The 15,519-nt window shown below is 37.0% G+C and overlaps 1 protein-coding gene across 3 annotated transcripts in view; it reads left to right on the top strand.

Annotated features, from left to right (window-relative positions):
* Window positions 1–7,044: 7,044 nt before the first annotated feature.
* Window positions 7,045–15,519, top strand: part of LOC134281819 (uncharacterized protein C12orf56-like) — a 31,771-nt gene continuing 23,296 nt past the window's right edge. For all 3 annotated transcript variants that reach the window (XM_062764256.1, XM_062764255.1, XM_062764254.1), the window contains exon 1: window positions 7,045–7,425. In XM_062764256.1, the coding sequence (XP_062620240.1) occupies window positions 7,168–7,425 (258 nt within the window). In that variant the 5' untranslated portion in view covers window positions 7,045–7,167. The remainder of the gene's footprint in view (window positions 7,426–15,519) is intronic.

The raw sequence follows: 15,519 nt of genomic DNA, 5'->3' as shown, positions 1-15,519 counted from the left end.
AAAAAGTGTAAGGGATGGGGGCAACAAGCCTTTCGCTGAACTTCTCCAGTAGTAGAGAGTCTGTTACGTTTAGGAAAATGTTTCGTGGCAACCCTCCCCTCTACCGGTGAAACTTACCCCATAAGGGGTCGTACAGACGGAAGTCAGTATACTTATTGAGACTTGGGGGTGTGATAATGATTGTACATTGTATAACGTCCCTATTTTTAACTCAAATGGAGAAGCCACCTCTTGCCGGTGGAGAGCTACAAATTTTTCCTATATACTCGGCACTTATAGCCATTGAGCAATGAGGGATCTTTTTTCGTGCCAGCACCTACTGCGATACGGGACCTCGGATAATACGGTCTAGATCTCATCCGAAAGAACTCCACTTCCCATAGTGGTATTGATCGACTCCTTACTACTGTGTTTCTTGACTCTAGAGCAGACGCCGTAACCACAGTGCCACGCGGGCGACTGCACCCGGGGGGTGGGGGTGGGGGCTGCATTCGGGGGGGGGGGGGGGGGGGGAAGGAAGTCATTATCCATTTGTAGTCGTGAAGATTATCTTTGTTTAACTAAATGATCAAAATGATTTAATTATGAACCACTATTAAAATAATATCATTTAAACATTTATTCATATAGGACGGATAAGTCCTGAAAACGTTAGTATATAAACATTGTTTTACGATTAAAAAAAACTATTCGGGGAGGGGTTGCTATGAAGGGGGACGAATTGCTTTATACAGCGAGATTTCCCACGGAAGACTATAGCTAGCTATATATTGAAACTTCCTAAGTCTCACTGTATAGTCTTCCGAAGGAAGCATCACTATGTAGTCAGTCTTCCAGGGGAAATCTTACCATCTTCCGAGGGAATGGCATTATCGGGTACATACCTGAACTTATAACAAACATCATTTGAAAATTTAAGTTCGATTTATAAAGTATTAAGGCAGAAAATTGAAAAATCTCGAATAACCCCGGCCCGGGTTGGCTTACCTAGTTTTACCAACACTCGTAGCGAACACCCCTGCCACCTAACGTTATAATGCGGCACTAAATTTTGACAACTGTATTCGTCTTCATTGAATATGCTTCATTCTTTGTGTGATTTAATTCACGTTCGTAATAGAGATAATCATTTAAGAAACTGTATCAATTTAAAAGAAAGTAAAATGAATTTACAAGAAAAAAGCAACATAGAAGTAAGGGCAAAATGAAGAAGGATAAAAGTCAAAGTGTAATGTAATAAAGACGAATATGAAAACAATAAAGTGACATATAATTACAATAATACTAAAGCATAAAGAAGTAGGCAGAATAAGAATAAAAGCAAGATACATAGACTTTTGGCGGTAATTCCCTTCCATATCTCACCGTCTTTTTTCATGCTAATGCATTTCTTTTCAAAACGTCGTCTGTTGATGTTCGATGTTAGATCTAGCAAGAGTTAACTCTCTTACGTCACAAGTACTATCATTTGGCGCACTTTTTAAAAAATAAAATCGCAATATTCTACTAGTGTAAATATTAAATAAATTTGTGAGATTAGTTCTTATTTGTAGTGTATAAAATATTTATCTTTAAACATGTTGATAAAAAGATTAATGTTAATTTTCATCCACACAAATAAAACAGAAATAATCGATTAAAAAGGGGGCGACATTGAATCAGAAGTGTCGTATCAAGCAGCTGCTGTCTTACCAAGTCATTGCTAACACGCTATTTTGTCTGACATCATAAATCTTTCAAATTGTTGGCTTGATAGTGATTCAGCCTCTCTACCAAAGTATAAAATAATTTTCATAAACCCATAGTCCCAGCTCCAAGGAATCTCATTTTGTATTCTGGACTTGATTTAAAATCTTTCTTTGGTCTCTACCGCCGAAAAAGGATTATTAGCGATACATGTATCACCATTTTTTAATTTTTTTTTTCTTTTCAGTAAAAATTTTGATTTCTGCTTTGGCCCCTGGGGTTAAAAAATATGCGATTCCTTAATTATGAAGAAGGCATTCTGGTATTTTTTGGCGTCATTTACATGTACTTGGATTTGGAAGCAGGTACGGATCCAGGAATTGTTTCCAGGGAGGGGGAGGGCAAACCAAGTCCAAAAAATCCACCCACAAGGGAAAAAACAAACGTTGAAAACATTATTTCGTGTGTTGGGGGTGGTTTCGAAATTTTAGAACTATCTTTGATTTTTCATACCTTCTAAAGCAAAAAATACTGTTATGTATTTTGGGTCTTCCCACCATTTTCCCCCTTATTAATCAAAAGTTTGTCATGTGTATTGCAACTGGATTAAAGTGTACACATTTCTTTTTAAATCTGACATGAAAAAAATGACACGGATCGAAATTGTAGGAACTTGATATAAACGAATTTACTAGGAAGGGGGGGGGGGGGGGTAATTGCGACATTAATAAGTTTTACAAAACTAACTTTTAAAAAGAATCATTAAGGATATACGCAGAGAAACTTTGATTTTTTTTCTTATTCCCTTTATAATTTTAGAATTTCAACAATTGTTTATAAGGTTTTATTACTTTGTGCGATTTTATGATGCCTGCGTTAGTGCGTATACTATAAAATTTATCTGAATTAATGCCCCATGTCTGCCTTATAACATTTAGATGTGTCTAAATAAAAATTTTAATTATTTTCAGAGCGCTAGCTTAATGACTTTGTATAATAGGAATTAATCTTTTGAGTGCCTCTGCTTATAAATACAAAACAAAACATACATGTACTAATAGAGGGCGGAGCCCTCTCACGGGCCCGAAGCTCTCCCTATAGGTAACACGTATGTATATGAAAAATAAAAGAAATCTATTGTAAACTATATGTCAATTACAATACCTATGGAACTGAGATTCTTGTCGCCAATATGGCGTCCTGTAAAATGGCGTCGTTTTGATTCACGCGCAAATTCTCGTTGTTGATGAGACTTTCATCAAATGAAAACCATTTAATCCAAGGATAAACAGTAGTAATGTTTTTTTTTTTACTAAAATCAAATCCATCTTCCAACTTTCGATTTAGACGTTTAGATTTATTTATAGTTCGCGCTTCACAAGTATAACGGCATTTGATTGGTTAGAAATTCCCTACGGGCGGCGCTGTCGTCTGCACTATTAAGGTATCCAAATTGTTTATGCATAGATATATAAATATTTAGCAGATGGAAGTCTGAGTCTCATTTTTGTTGTTGTGATTTTTAAAATTCAATATTTCATTTTATGAAGTTTTTCAAATGACAAAATTTCAGTATCTTAAATATAATAATCAAAACAGAAATCTTAATTGATATATATAATTTTAAAAATATAGAAAAGATTTTTTTAGACAATTGGAATTACATATATACTGTAAAGTCTAAAATTAGGAAAAACTAAGTTAGACAATGTATGATGTACAGTCTGGAGAAGTAGTTGTTCAGTGTCTGCATGTATCCGTAAATGCATGTAAATATACAGTCACAAAGTTATATGACTTCAATGTTGCAGTGCATGCTGTTAATGTAATACACATCAAGCATATCAATATAGTTTTCTATCCTAATAAATGTGCTTTAAAACTTTTAAAAACATGAAGCAAATATTCAGAATTTTTGTTTGACATCAATAAAGTTAAATATTCAATTCAAACTTCTCAGAAGTGTACCCTTCTATTCACAAGTTTTGGTTTTGAAATTATATGATTAACCAAGTCTTAAACGACAAAGATACCAGAAAAATTACTTTTAATTTCGAGATTTTTTTTTCTTCAGATAATTAAAAAGTATAACTGTTTTCAAAATGATTGTGTTAATGTTAGATTTAGAAAATTCGAAAGACTATTTAAATCAGATTTGTTTTAACAACATCAGCCAAAAAAAAAAACAAGCTAATTCAGAGAATTCATGTCCCCCGCTTAGGGAAAAAGTCGGCTCCCCCTGACTGAATTTGTAGAATTATTAAATGTATACATGTATACTGAAGCAAATAAAATACATGTATGTCAATATGCATATAAAGATTTGATTGCTTATTCTTTATTATGTGTATAGAAGATTTTTTATATGGAATATTTATCACACTGTAAAGATGATTTGATAACCTCATAAATTTTTCATTTCACATGCTGAATACTATCATTTAGTAAAAAAAAAAAAAAAAAAAAAAAAAAATAAAAATTTTAAAAAAAAAAAAAAAAAAAAGCTTCGACCAAGATTCGATCCCGGGATCTCTCACATTTGAAGCGAGACACATAACCACTAGACCAGGGAATCGCTTTACCCGGAGTGAAGTATATGCAGAACTGAAGTCACATACATGTATATATTCATGTTTTCATGTTCAGTATTCTCAAAATTTTACACAATCCATGGTGTTTGATTTATTTAGCCTTTATTGAACAGTTCTAATAGATGTAATAAGAACATAAAGTCCGCCGAGAACCTGTTTTATACGCAATAACTCTCCTCAAGCCCCTGCGCTAAAAATTGCGACATGTAATACTATAAATACTAATAAAACAAATGGGGTGGGGCACTTTGAGAGGAGCGAGAGACGTCCTAGGGAATTTTGGTATAAAATTACATTGCATAACCTCAAAATCTTCTTGAAATATCGCCCGGAAATGAAAGTGTTACACACAGACAGAATGTATAAATTTACGACCTTGAACTTTGACCTTTTGACCTCAAAATCAATAGGGGTCTTCTTTAGGCCACAGGGAGTTGTTATGTAAAATTTCTTTGCTATAGCTCAAATGGTTCTAAAGATATCGTGTGGAAACGAAAGTGTTTTAACAGACAGAATTTGCCTATTTATGACCTTGACCTTTGACCTTTTGACCTCAAAATCAATAGGGGTCTTCTGTAGTCCATAGGGAGTTGCTATGCTAAATTTCATTGCAAAAGCTCAAAGGGTTCTCGAGATATCGTGTGGAAACGAAAGCGCTACAGACAGACAGAAAGACGGACGGACGGACGGACGGACGGACAAACCCAAAAGTGAAATATACATTTTTCGTTAAAATAAAGAAAATAATCATTATAATTAAATTAATGGGTTACCAATTAATGTAAAATAAAAAGAAATAAATAAGAAGAAACTTTAAAAAGATATATCACAACAGGGACCTAATAAATGTCCCTAATCATGCATCCGTTGCAAATTTTTTTTCTCATAAAAGTTGTGATGCTGTTATATTTTCAACCTTCGTGATAGTAACACAGTCAAATTTGGTCTGATGATCAGATTCATCCAGGAAGTAGACCATCTGTCTGTATTTTAGGTCATCTGAGTTCGTCTTCTGATCTTATGCTAGCTCTCCATACGTAGCGGTTAGGTTAGCTCTCTGTTTAAGAGCGTAGCTTTACGTAGCGGCTATGTAGCAGCTACGCTGTTGAACGCAACCCTGGTCTTGACAATATATTGTTCTTACTTTAGATGATGTCATAACTATGATAATGTAATGGGAGTAATAACAGTTGAGAAAGGACTTGAGGTTTCCAGATCAGTGTTGTTAAATAAGCATATGAATTAAAAGTAGTGAAAGACAAAGAAATGATGCTCAGAAAAGTTTATGAGTTGATTATTGTAGGATATATTTGGGAACAAGTTTACTGTTATACATGCATTAAAGTTTGAGGTGTCGTTGGGCCGAGGTGTATCACATTTCTTGGACCTCGGTACGTTGAATCCCTTATTGGTCCAGTGCATGCCGCTCCCTTTCCCCACTACATTCTTCGACGTTTAGTGCTCTGGCTAGACAACCCTTTGTCTCATGATGAAATATCTCAGTTAGTTCTTTGATTTATTACATGTATTTGAATGAAAAGTTTTTTTTAAGAACTGAGTTCTTTGTTATGATTCTCTGACACTGACATACAATTTCAGAATTTAACTGATTTCACTGGCGGATTTAAGGGGGGCGCGGGGGGGGCGCACCCCCCCCCCAAAAAATTTAAAAGTATGATGTGTCTGATATTTATAAAGCCACAATTTGGTACAAAACTAACCAAAAAAGTGTTATTCTGCCTGGTTTTATTCTTAAAATACACAAAAATCCAGGAGCTTCCAGGGGCTGCGCCCCCTGGGCCCCCACCATTCAAAGTATGACATGACTAGTATTAAACACGTCGTACTTTGGTACATCACTAACCAATACCACTATTAGTAAGTAATAAGTAAGTAAATCGTTTATTATATAGTGGCATGTGTTACAATACAATGAGAATTGAGAAACATTCAATACATTTATTATTTAAACATCCGGACCTATATGCTATTTACTTTTACCAAAAATAATTGAAAAATATGCACTATTATTGTGCCTGGTTTTACTCTACAATACACGAAAACCCAGAAGCTTCCGCCCCCTGGGCCCCCACCTATATGCTATATACTTTTAACAAAAATAAATTGAAAAATATGCACTGGTTAATATGTGCCTGATTTTACTCTAAAATACACGAAAACCCAGAAGCTTACGGGGGGCTTCGCCCCCTGGGCCACCACCTATATGCTATATACTTTTAACAAAAATAATTGAAAAATATGCACTATTATTGTGCCTGATTTTACTCTAAAATACACGAAAACCCAGGAGCTTCCGGGGGCTTCGCCCTGGACCCACTGGGGCCTTAAGGCGGCCCCCAGACCTCTTGCCTCAACAAAGTTATCCACGCCCCCCCCTAACCACAAATCCTGTATCCGCCCCTGGATTTGTCATTAAACAATAAAAGGTAGCAATTTTCTCTTCATGGCTCCGCCCTCACTAACGGTCACACCGTCTAACACATTAACATTTGTTACTCAGTAGTTTTGCAATTATCGATTTAGTACTGACAGTAAAATTTTACAAAATTTTGAAAGTTCAAAAATGACTAGTAGCCTTACATTTTAACAAGTCGTGAAATTTGATAACATTAGGGTTTAGATAAAAATTCAGTCGTGTTTGTTAGTCATGACTGTTAGAGTTATCTCTCTTTTTATTAGAACTCTTCTGTTTAGAAAACCACATTAAGACAATATGACCTTTGACACAAACTTCCTGCATACCAATTAATCCAATGGAGTGCTTGGTAGCAGTGTCAATTGTTTGGAAATGAGTAAACGTGCAAGAGGTAGCTAATGTCGTTATTTGACATCAGAGTTTAAATAAAAGTGAAAATAACCACGAGCATGCATGGCGCGGGGAAACACAGATGTTTTGTTCAAGAAAAACAGCAAGTTGGAAAGTTTTCTCAAGCGCACCTTGCCAGAGGAGGCGTTCGAGCGCGTGCGGGGATACGAGGCATGCATCATCGTGACAGAAAAAGAGAATAAAGGCTTCAAATATTGTGTTCTGGACGATGAATATATTTATCAGGCGGAAAACCCGCCTAAAAGCCGGGAAGACCTCCAAGTTATGGTCCCTCTCAAGGAGATCATATCTGTTGACTTGGTATGTACATGTATTTTATCTGTTGTTGACAATTGTTTGCTTTGTATTCTCGGCTATATCAATCACTGGAAATTTCTTCATATGATTATTTATGAATTGATACACTGTATATATGTACAGTGAGGTTGCCAATAACGAATCGCACCCATTAACGAATCACTTTCAGATGAAAATTCTGTATTTTTCTTATCAAAGTCCAATACTTAGCTAAACCTACCCTGTCATGCTGAATTATTCTTGCTTTTATCATTTATCATGAAATTATTAAATTCAACTTGTTCAATGTCCTAATTTTTAAATAAACATGAACAAGCTTTTTTGTGACGCTGACCAGAAGCGTACATGCAAGCAGACTACTTTCACTTTTCGGTACCGCTCCAATGTGAATCGTACATTCTAGGTAAACAAATTTGGTGCAGATGTTTAATAAAATTATGTGTCAAAAAGCACTGAAAGCGTCATACAATTTCTAATTCAGAAATTGATACTATTCGCTTTTAAGTTGTGGGTAATTAGGTTTCCAATAACGAATCGCTGTTTCTAGAAATATAAGATGCAGGGATCCTGTCCAAATTATAATTTTTCATATGCGGTTTTTTGCACACCAGTTACAGTAAAAAACAAACAACAGAAGATGTCTACCAAAAGCGTACAATAAAGGTGGTTAAAATACACATAAACAAAATCAGCAGCCAAAATCAGTAAGAAGTGCAGAGAATGTGGATTCGACTTCGAGAATGTCTCCCGGTGGTATAGGCTATACGTACATGTATGTGCATGTAAGCTAATGTGAAGACATCGAAATAAAAATCGTCATGATTACCCAACAAAATTAAGATTTATAAATTTTATTTATTTATCCCTTTGCAATTTAAACTTCCCTACTAAATCATTATTTCCAACAATACCCCGTCTGCAGTTTTCCTATTCCCTAAAAAATTATTTCCAATAATAATTTTTTAATTTCTTGTCATCATGATCAAGATGAAGCTCGTATAATATAAAATGCATATTGCTAACAATACTTTTTCAATTCAACATCAAGCTAAATAAATTATAAACAGAGTATTATGATACCCCCCCCCCCTTTTTTTTCAAGAAAATGATATGCAGACTGCAGCCTTTTGCCTATATATGGAATATATGCCACCATTGTCTTCACGTAAAAGGGAGAAAGAGCACTATGAAAGCAGCTAGAGGAGAATGAGCTGTCTTATTCATTTCTATAGAGACGATGGACAATTGAAGTAGACCCATATATATAAAGTGAAAGGACAACCTCCAGTATTTAATAAATCGGAATACTGGTATTTAATCTACTGTGGATGTTGGAATGGAGAAATCCAGCAAATGAATCCCAACATCATTATTTGTAAAGTTGTCTCTGCTCATCGGAGGAAATTTAGGTGTTGGGTCTCGACATTTTGAAAATATAATTGTTCCTTTCAGCTTTAGGTATCTCTGCATCCAGGCTCGTAGGAAGCAATTTCAGTTGGTGGGGGAGGGGTGTAGAGCCATACATTTTCAGTTGAGGAGGCACTATCATCCACCAAAATTCCTTGACAATTAATTAATCAAGCATAAAAAAGGTCATCAGACTTTTTTTTAGGGGGCACAAATATATATCTAGCGATATATTTTCTATCTAAATAGCGACAAAATTATGGGGAGGGGGTGTGGTAGCTCAATGAGTACAATTTTTTAATCAAAAATTAATTCTTCGGCTGTTTGCAGTTCATCATGCACATATTATAAGTTTTTATGTCCTCTTATTTCAACTAGTCTGTTTTTTTCCTATGATTTCATTGTTGTTGTTTTTACATTAATTTTCGGATGCAAACAACTCAAAAAATTCCTAGCTTTTCTCCTTTGGGGGGGGGGGGGGGGGGGGGGGGGGGAGTGGGTGGGGTTTGAAATATTTTTAGGCATAGTAAAACGTTACGTAAGAAGGGTATTTTTAAATTTACACGGTCCCGAACCAGAATAATCAGCTTTATGTCACGTGATTCGGTAATGGAGAAAATGATCCGGTAAAGGAGAAAACATCGTTAATACAAGTACAGCGATAATTTTTTATTTAATCAGTGGTTATTGGGAATTAATATATGATGTTATAAGTAAAACATAGTACCACCAAACAATGTTGTAAAATGAATTTAACTCAAACTCAGGTACGAAATATCCAAGCAAATTTACTGTAATATGTGAGACCTTCATCAGCTGTTCATGTGCTTACTCTTGTATTGTTTACAATTAATTTATTCTGAATGGAGATACACTATAATCATAGTACATGACTTTAAAGTAATTAATTAAGCTTAAGCAGCATTTATTATGTCTTATTTTTATTCAGATTTTGTTTACAAAACTTGCAGTATTACCGATCGTGTTTTGACAACATCCCCCATTTTCAATAGTTTGTTTACAAATTTTATTCTCTAAGTTTCTGCGTAAATACGGTAAAATAATACATTTTAACAGATTACAGTTGTTAATAATTACCGGTTATTGATCTGTGTTCAGTACCAGCGTATTCTTTTACTTACATCTATGTGAAATCGTCATTTTACCGCTCGCGAACTTCTTGTGTACTTAAACATGCGTTTCCTTCGTCTGATTGACCGCTTCACTACTCATCTTGTCACCTGTGATTCTGCTGCCTGATTTCTCATTATTCAACCATGTTGTACATTATTTTTATCTTGAATTATTGTAATATGATGCTGACCAATATTTTTGTCCCTTATTTACCTTATTATGGTGAACTATTGTCTTATTTTATCGATCTATCCTAGGTACTATGTTGTGAAGTCGCACTTCCGTATTTGCGTATATCGCTACGCGCACTACTTCTGAAGGCGCCTAGATTCGAAACTTGATTTTTATAACAAAACTACGTAGTCTTGGATAATTTTATTTATTAAACTAATTACGTATTTTAGTGTCCATGTAATTAAAGTAATCCGGACAAGGTCTTGTATTGTTCATTAAATGTTTATTAAGGGTTTTAATTCTGCTTGTCCGGAGATTGTATATTGTTCGGATTTTCCATAGATCCGTACAGCGTTTGGATTGGTCAATTATTTTCCGGACAAAAAGGACAAACGCTGATTGGTGATAGAAGGTTATATATAGGACCCAATTTCAGCATCTCGACACTCAATCTTGACTCTACATCCCTTGTGGTTGCTAGTTCTTGAACCAAATCCTCAGAGAAAGCTTAAGGTATTCAAGATGATAGATCTTGTAGTGGATGATGCTAATTTTTATAAAGACTCGAGACTCGCGCGTCCGGACTGGACAGTATTATAAGTAGAGGAATTATTCCAGTCATGTAGACCAGTAATTTGTTTGTTTACAGTTCGAGTTATTAATTAGGACTTATGACCGGAACATTTCTATTAGTTGTTTCCAAGTTCAGAAGTTAATTGGTTATAGTTTATGACAGAATTATATTTTGATAGTTGTCCGGATCGTTTGTTCGGATGTCCAGAATAGTTCATACAGTTAAGTTCACATAGGTTATTCTTGTCCAGAATGGGTTGTCCGGATTTGGCAGTATTTGTTCGGATTTGCTTAAGCTGAAAATAAAGTCATTTTAGGAATATTCATATGTTCGGGATAATTTACGCATAGTGTCTTTGTAAGTTAGGCAGTAATAAAGTTGATTGCTGGAGATATTTAGTACAGATTTAGAATATAGACCTATATTTAGGGACTGTCCGGATTGACGCATGTTAAAATGAATTCATAATTATTTATTTTAACGCAAGTATTTCCGCAAAGTTATTTCACTTCGAGTCCGAGAGCTAAGGTTGTTTGCAGATACTAGAATATATAAATAAACTGTATTAAGTGTAGTCAGGACAAGTTCACCCCCCCTTTTTTTTTCGGGTCAATTGATTGTCTGAATGGTCAGCATCTCATTTGTTGTTGTTGTTTGATTGTTGCCATCCTCAATAAAAACTTGTTATGCCTGACAATGGAGTTTTTATTTTGTGACAAGGGTCCGCTCGACTTGTTACAAACTGGTGTCAGAAGTGGGATTTTACATGTTTGTAATTTCCAGGATGCGAACTCTCGTCAGTTGTGTCTTCCGTGTTGGGTATAATTTTTTGAAGTTTTGCTCTGTTCTCTCTTTTAAGTATCTTCTTGTGATTGAGCTCTCTGTCTGACGCAAAATGGCATCTCCTGATAACGAAGTTGTTATAAATGTACCACAAGACCAAGAGAATGAGATCGACCAGCTATCGGAGCATGAAGATGAATTTGATCTTGACCTAGATAGACGAGGTGCAGGTGACTGGCAACCTAGACCAGGTGCGAGAGGTTTAAATCTAAAACCAGAACCTTACAATGGCAGCGATGATTGGCAAGAATATATTTCACACTTTGAAGTTTGCGCTGAATTGGGAAGATGGGGTGACCATGATAAAGTATAAGCGCTAGCTGCATGTCTACGGGGCTCTGCACGCACGTTCTACATTAGTCTACCTGTTGAATCTAGGCAACCATATGCTGTCCTTGTTGACAAACTTGAGCAAAGATTTGGAAGTTCCCGACAACAGAATCGCTGGCTCTCCCGATTTGAATCAAGAAGACGCACACCAAACGAATCTATAGCAGCTTTGGCTGACGATTTGAGGCAGATGTCACAGAAGGCCTATCCTAACCTGGATGCCATGGCACAAGAGGCGCTGTCCATTAACCAGCTTTATAAAAGTATAACATTGGAGATGAAGTGCCGCTGCATAGATAAAGACTGTCAGACGATCGCCGATGCTGTAGAAGTCATAGAGCGCTATGAAGCTGTCCTAGGTGATAGTGAAAAACGGAAACAACCTGTTAGAGCAATTGGGGAAGAAAAGGACGTCAAGAAAAGCCAGAGTGGTGCCAGTGCAGCCCAGACGGAAGTGACAGATGCCTTGAAGCAGATTCTCGTCAGACTTGAAAAGCTAGAATCCGGACGGCCAGGGAAGTTCGGTGGTAGACAGAATTTCAACAACAGAGAGTGCTACATTTGCCACGCCCCTGACCATTTCATGAGAGATTGCCCTATGAACAAACAAAATCCTGACGTGAGAAACAGATCATACAACCCTAGCAGCAAGCAACAAAGAGCATCCAGTCAGGGAAACTTCAAACCGTCGGCTTACTAGGTCGGAGCTTGGCGGATGATACACATGAAAGGCCTAAAGAAAATTTAGAATGGGATGAAAATATTAGATTAGGACACATTGGTAAAGCTGAAAAGAAATGGGATGATGGCCTTTATGTATCTGGGTTGGTGGGTGGTCTTCAGACAAATTTTCTAGTTGACACAGGTTCAACAGCAACAATTATTTCCAAATACGTGTTTGACAGTATAGATCCACATGTTAAGCCACAGTTAGAGAAGGACGAAAGGACACTGGTTGATGTTAACAACAGAGAAATTACAGTCTATGGCCGTGCAGAAATTCCAGTGGTACTTGGTCCATTGAAGTGTACCCTTCCTGTGGTTGTGTGTGATGTGCTGAATGAAGGTATCCTTGGTCAAGATTTCCTTATGAAGAATGTGCAGAAATTGGATCTCGGGAGATTGGTTCTATGTACCCATGAAGGTGACATCAAGTGCTGGCTTGGAGGTGAAGCAAGCATGGTTTGTAGAGTTGCAGTCAAGGAGACGATGGTCATTCCACCTGAAACAAAAGTAGTTATTCCAATTTTGATACCTCAAGCAGAGCATTTGGCAGAGCTTGGCCTAGTAGAAACACCAGCAGCAATTTTTCAAGACAAAAATATCTCTCTTGTTCCAGGCATTGTAGAGACTCGTTCTACCACCCAATTAGCAGTTATTCAAAATTTTAGCAGCAACCCAGTTACCCTTTATCCAAACATGAAACTGGGCACTTGTGAGTCGTTTTACGAACAGCCTTCTTCTCCAGACCAGTCATGCTGCAAGATCACTGAAACCAAGAATCCTGATGATAGCAACCCCAAACTGCCAGAACACCTTCTTGACCTTCTGCAACGTAGTTCCAGGCACCTACAGAATGAGGAAACTGTACAGTTAAAGAATCTACTAATTAAGTACCAGGATGTCTTTTCACAATCATCAGATGACCTTGGGAGAACAGATTTGGTACAGCACAAAATCAACACTGGTCCAGCAAATCCAATTAGACAGCCTCCACGAAGATTACCTTTTGGCAAACGCGAGGTTGAGAAACAGGAACTAGAAAAGATGCTAAAAAGAAATGTCATTGAGCCATCAAACAGTGCATGGTCATCTCCTATTGTCCTGGTTACCAAGAAAGATGGTTCTACCAGATTTTGTGTCGATTATCGGAAATTGAATGATGTGACAGTCAAAGATGCCTATCCCTTACCACGCATAGATGAATGCCTTGATTCTTTGTCAGAGTCAAAATGGTTTAGTTGTATGGACCTCAACTCTGGATTTTGGCAGATTGGGATGGATCCAGCTGATAAACACAAGACAGCTTTTTCAACCAGTCAAGGACTCTACCAATTTACTGTGATGCCATTTGGACTTGCCAACTCGCCCTCCACTTTTGAACGATTGATGGAAGACGTATTCCGAGGTCTCCAGTGGCGAGAATGCCTGATTTACATTGACGATATTATTGTACCTGGAAAGACAGTTGAAGATACCTTAAGTAGATTAGAACATGTTTTCATGAGACTCCAGGCTGCCAATCTCAAACTCAAACCTTCCAAGTGCTCTCTGTTCCAAAAAGAAATTAAAGTATTAGGACATGTAGTATCAGAAAAAGGCATCCATACAGATCCAGACAAAACAAAAGCTGTTCAAGATTGGCCCATACCTACCAGTGTCAAAGAAGTAAGAAGCTTTCTGGGGTTATGTTCCTACTATAGGAGATTCGTACAGGGATTTGCAGCAATTGCCCGACCCCTCCATTTGGCTTGTCAAAAAGATAAGAAATTCCAGTGGAATGAAGACTGCACTATGGCTTTCCAAAAACTCAAAGAAGTACTTGTTTCTCCCCCCATTTTGATTTATCCAATACCTGGCCAGAGTTTCATACTAGATACTGATGCAAGTAACATGGCAGTTGGAGCAGTGTTGTCTCAAATAGAAAATGACCAAGAGAAGGTAGTCTCATATTACAGTAAAGCACTCAATAAACATGAACAGTCTTACTGTACTACTCGCAAAGAGCTGTTAGCAGTTGTGTGTGCCCTTAAACATTTTCACCCATACCTGTATGGCCAACCAGTTCTTCTCAGAACAGACAATGCAGCAGTCAACTGGATGAGAAACCTTAAGAATCCTACAGGGCAGGTTGCCAGATGGTTACAAGAGCTAGGAACCTATAACCTTACAGTTGTTCATCGCCCAGGAATCAAACACAACAATGCTGACGCCTTATCTAGAAGACCGTGTAAAGCCTGTAAACATCAGCAAGACAATGATGTGGAGAACAACCATGAGAATGAAGAGACTAGCTGTAATGACAAAGATACAGAACATGTTTGTATTGTTACCAGAGGTCAGAATCAAAGTTCAGAACCCCATCAATTTCATAATACAGCCATACTTCAAGGTTGGGAGCCTGACCACATCCGTTTACTCCAGCTACAAGACCAGAACATCTCGCCTATCATGACGCTACTAGATGACGCCTCCGACAAACCTGTCTGGAATGATATTTCACACCTTTCAAGTTCTACAAAAACACTGTGGAGACAATGGGATAGATTACAAATACAGGGTGGCATTTTATACAGAATCTGGAAAGCAGATGACAAAGAAACCAAAATTCAGTTAGTTGTACCTTCAACAAAGCAGTCTGAAGTTATCAAATATTACCATGACATCCCGTCTGCTGGTCATCTCGGCATCGAGAAAACCCTGGAAAGAATCAAGAATAAATATTATTGGCCAAACCTTAAGGAGTCTGTAGAAGAATACATAAGAACTTGTTCCAGATGTTCTGCTAGAAAGAAGACTGTTGACAAAAGAGTTGCACCCCTTAGACAGTATCTGGTTGGTGAACCAATGGAAAGGATTGAGATTGACATCATGGGTCCACTTCCTCTATCACTTCAAGGCAATAAGTATATACT

Source organism: Saccostrea cucullata, unplaced genomic scaffold (assembly GCF_032062105.1).
Source record: "Saccostrea cucullata isolate Sc308-1 unplaced genomic scaffold, CSIRO_AGI_Scuc_v1 ctg2305, whole genome shotgun sequence".
NCBI classification, from domain to species: domain Eukaryota; kingdom Metazoa; phylum Mollusca; class Bivalvia; order Ostreida; family Ostreidae; genus Saccostrea; species Saccostrea cuccullata.
Note: the sequence above shows the minus strand (reverse complement) of the source record. Positions and strands in the feature narration are given on the sequence as shown.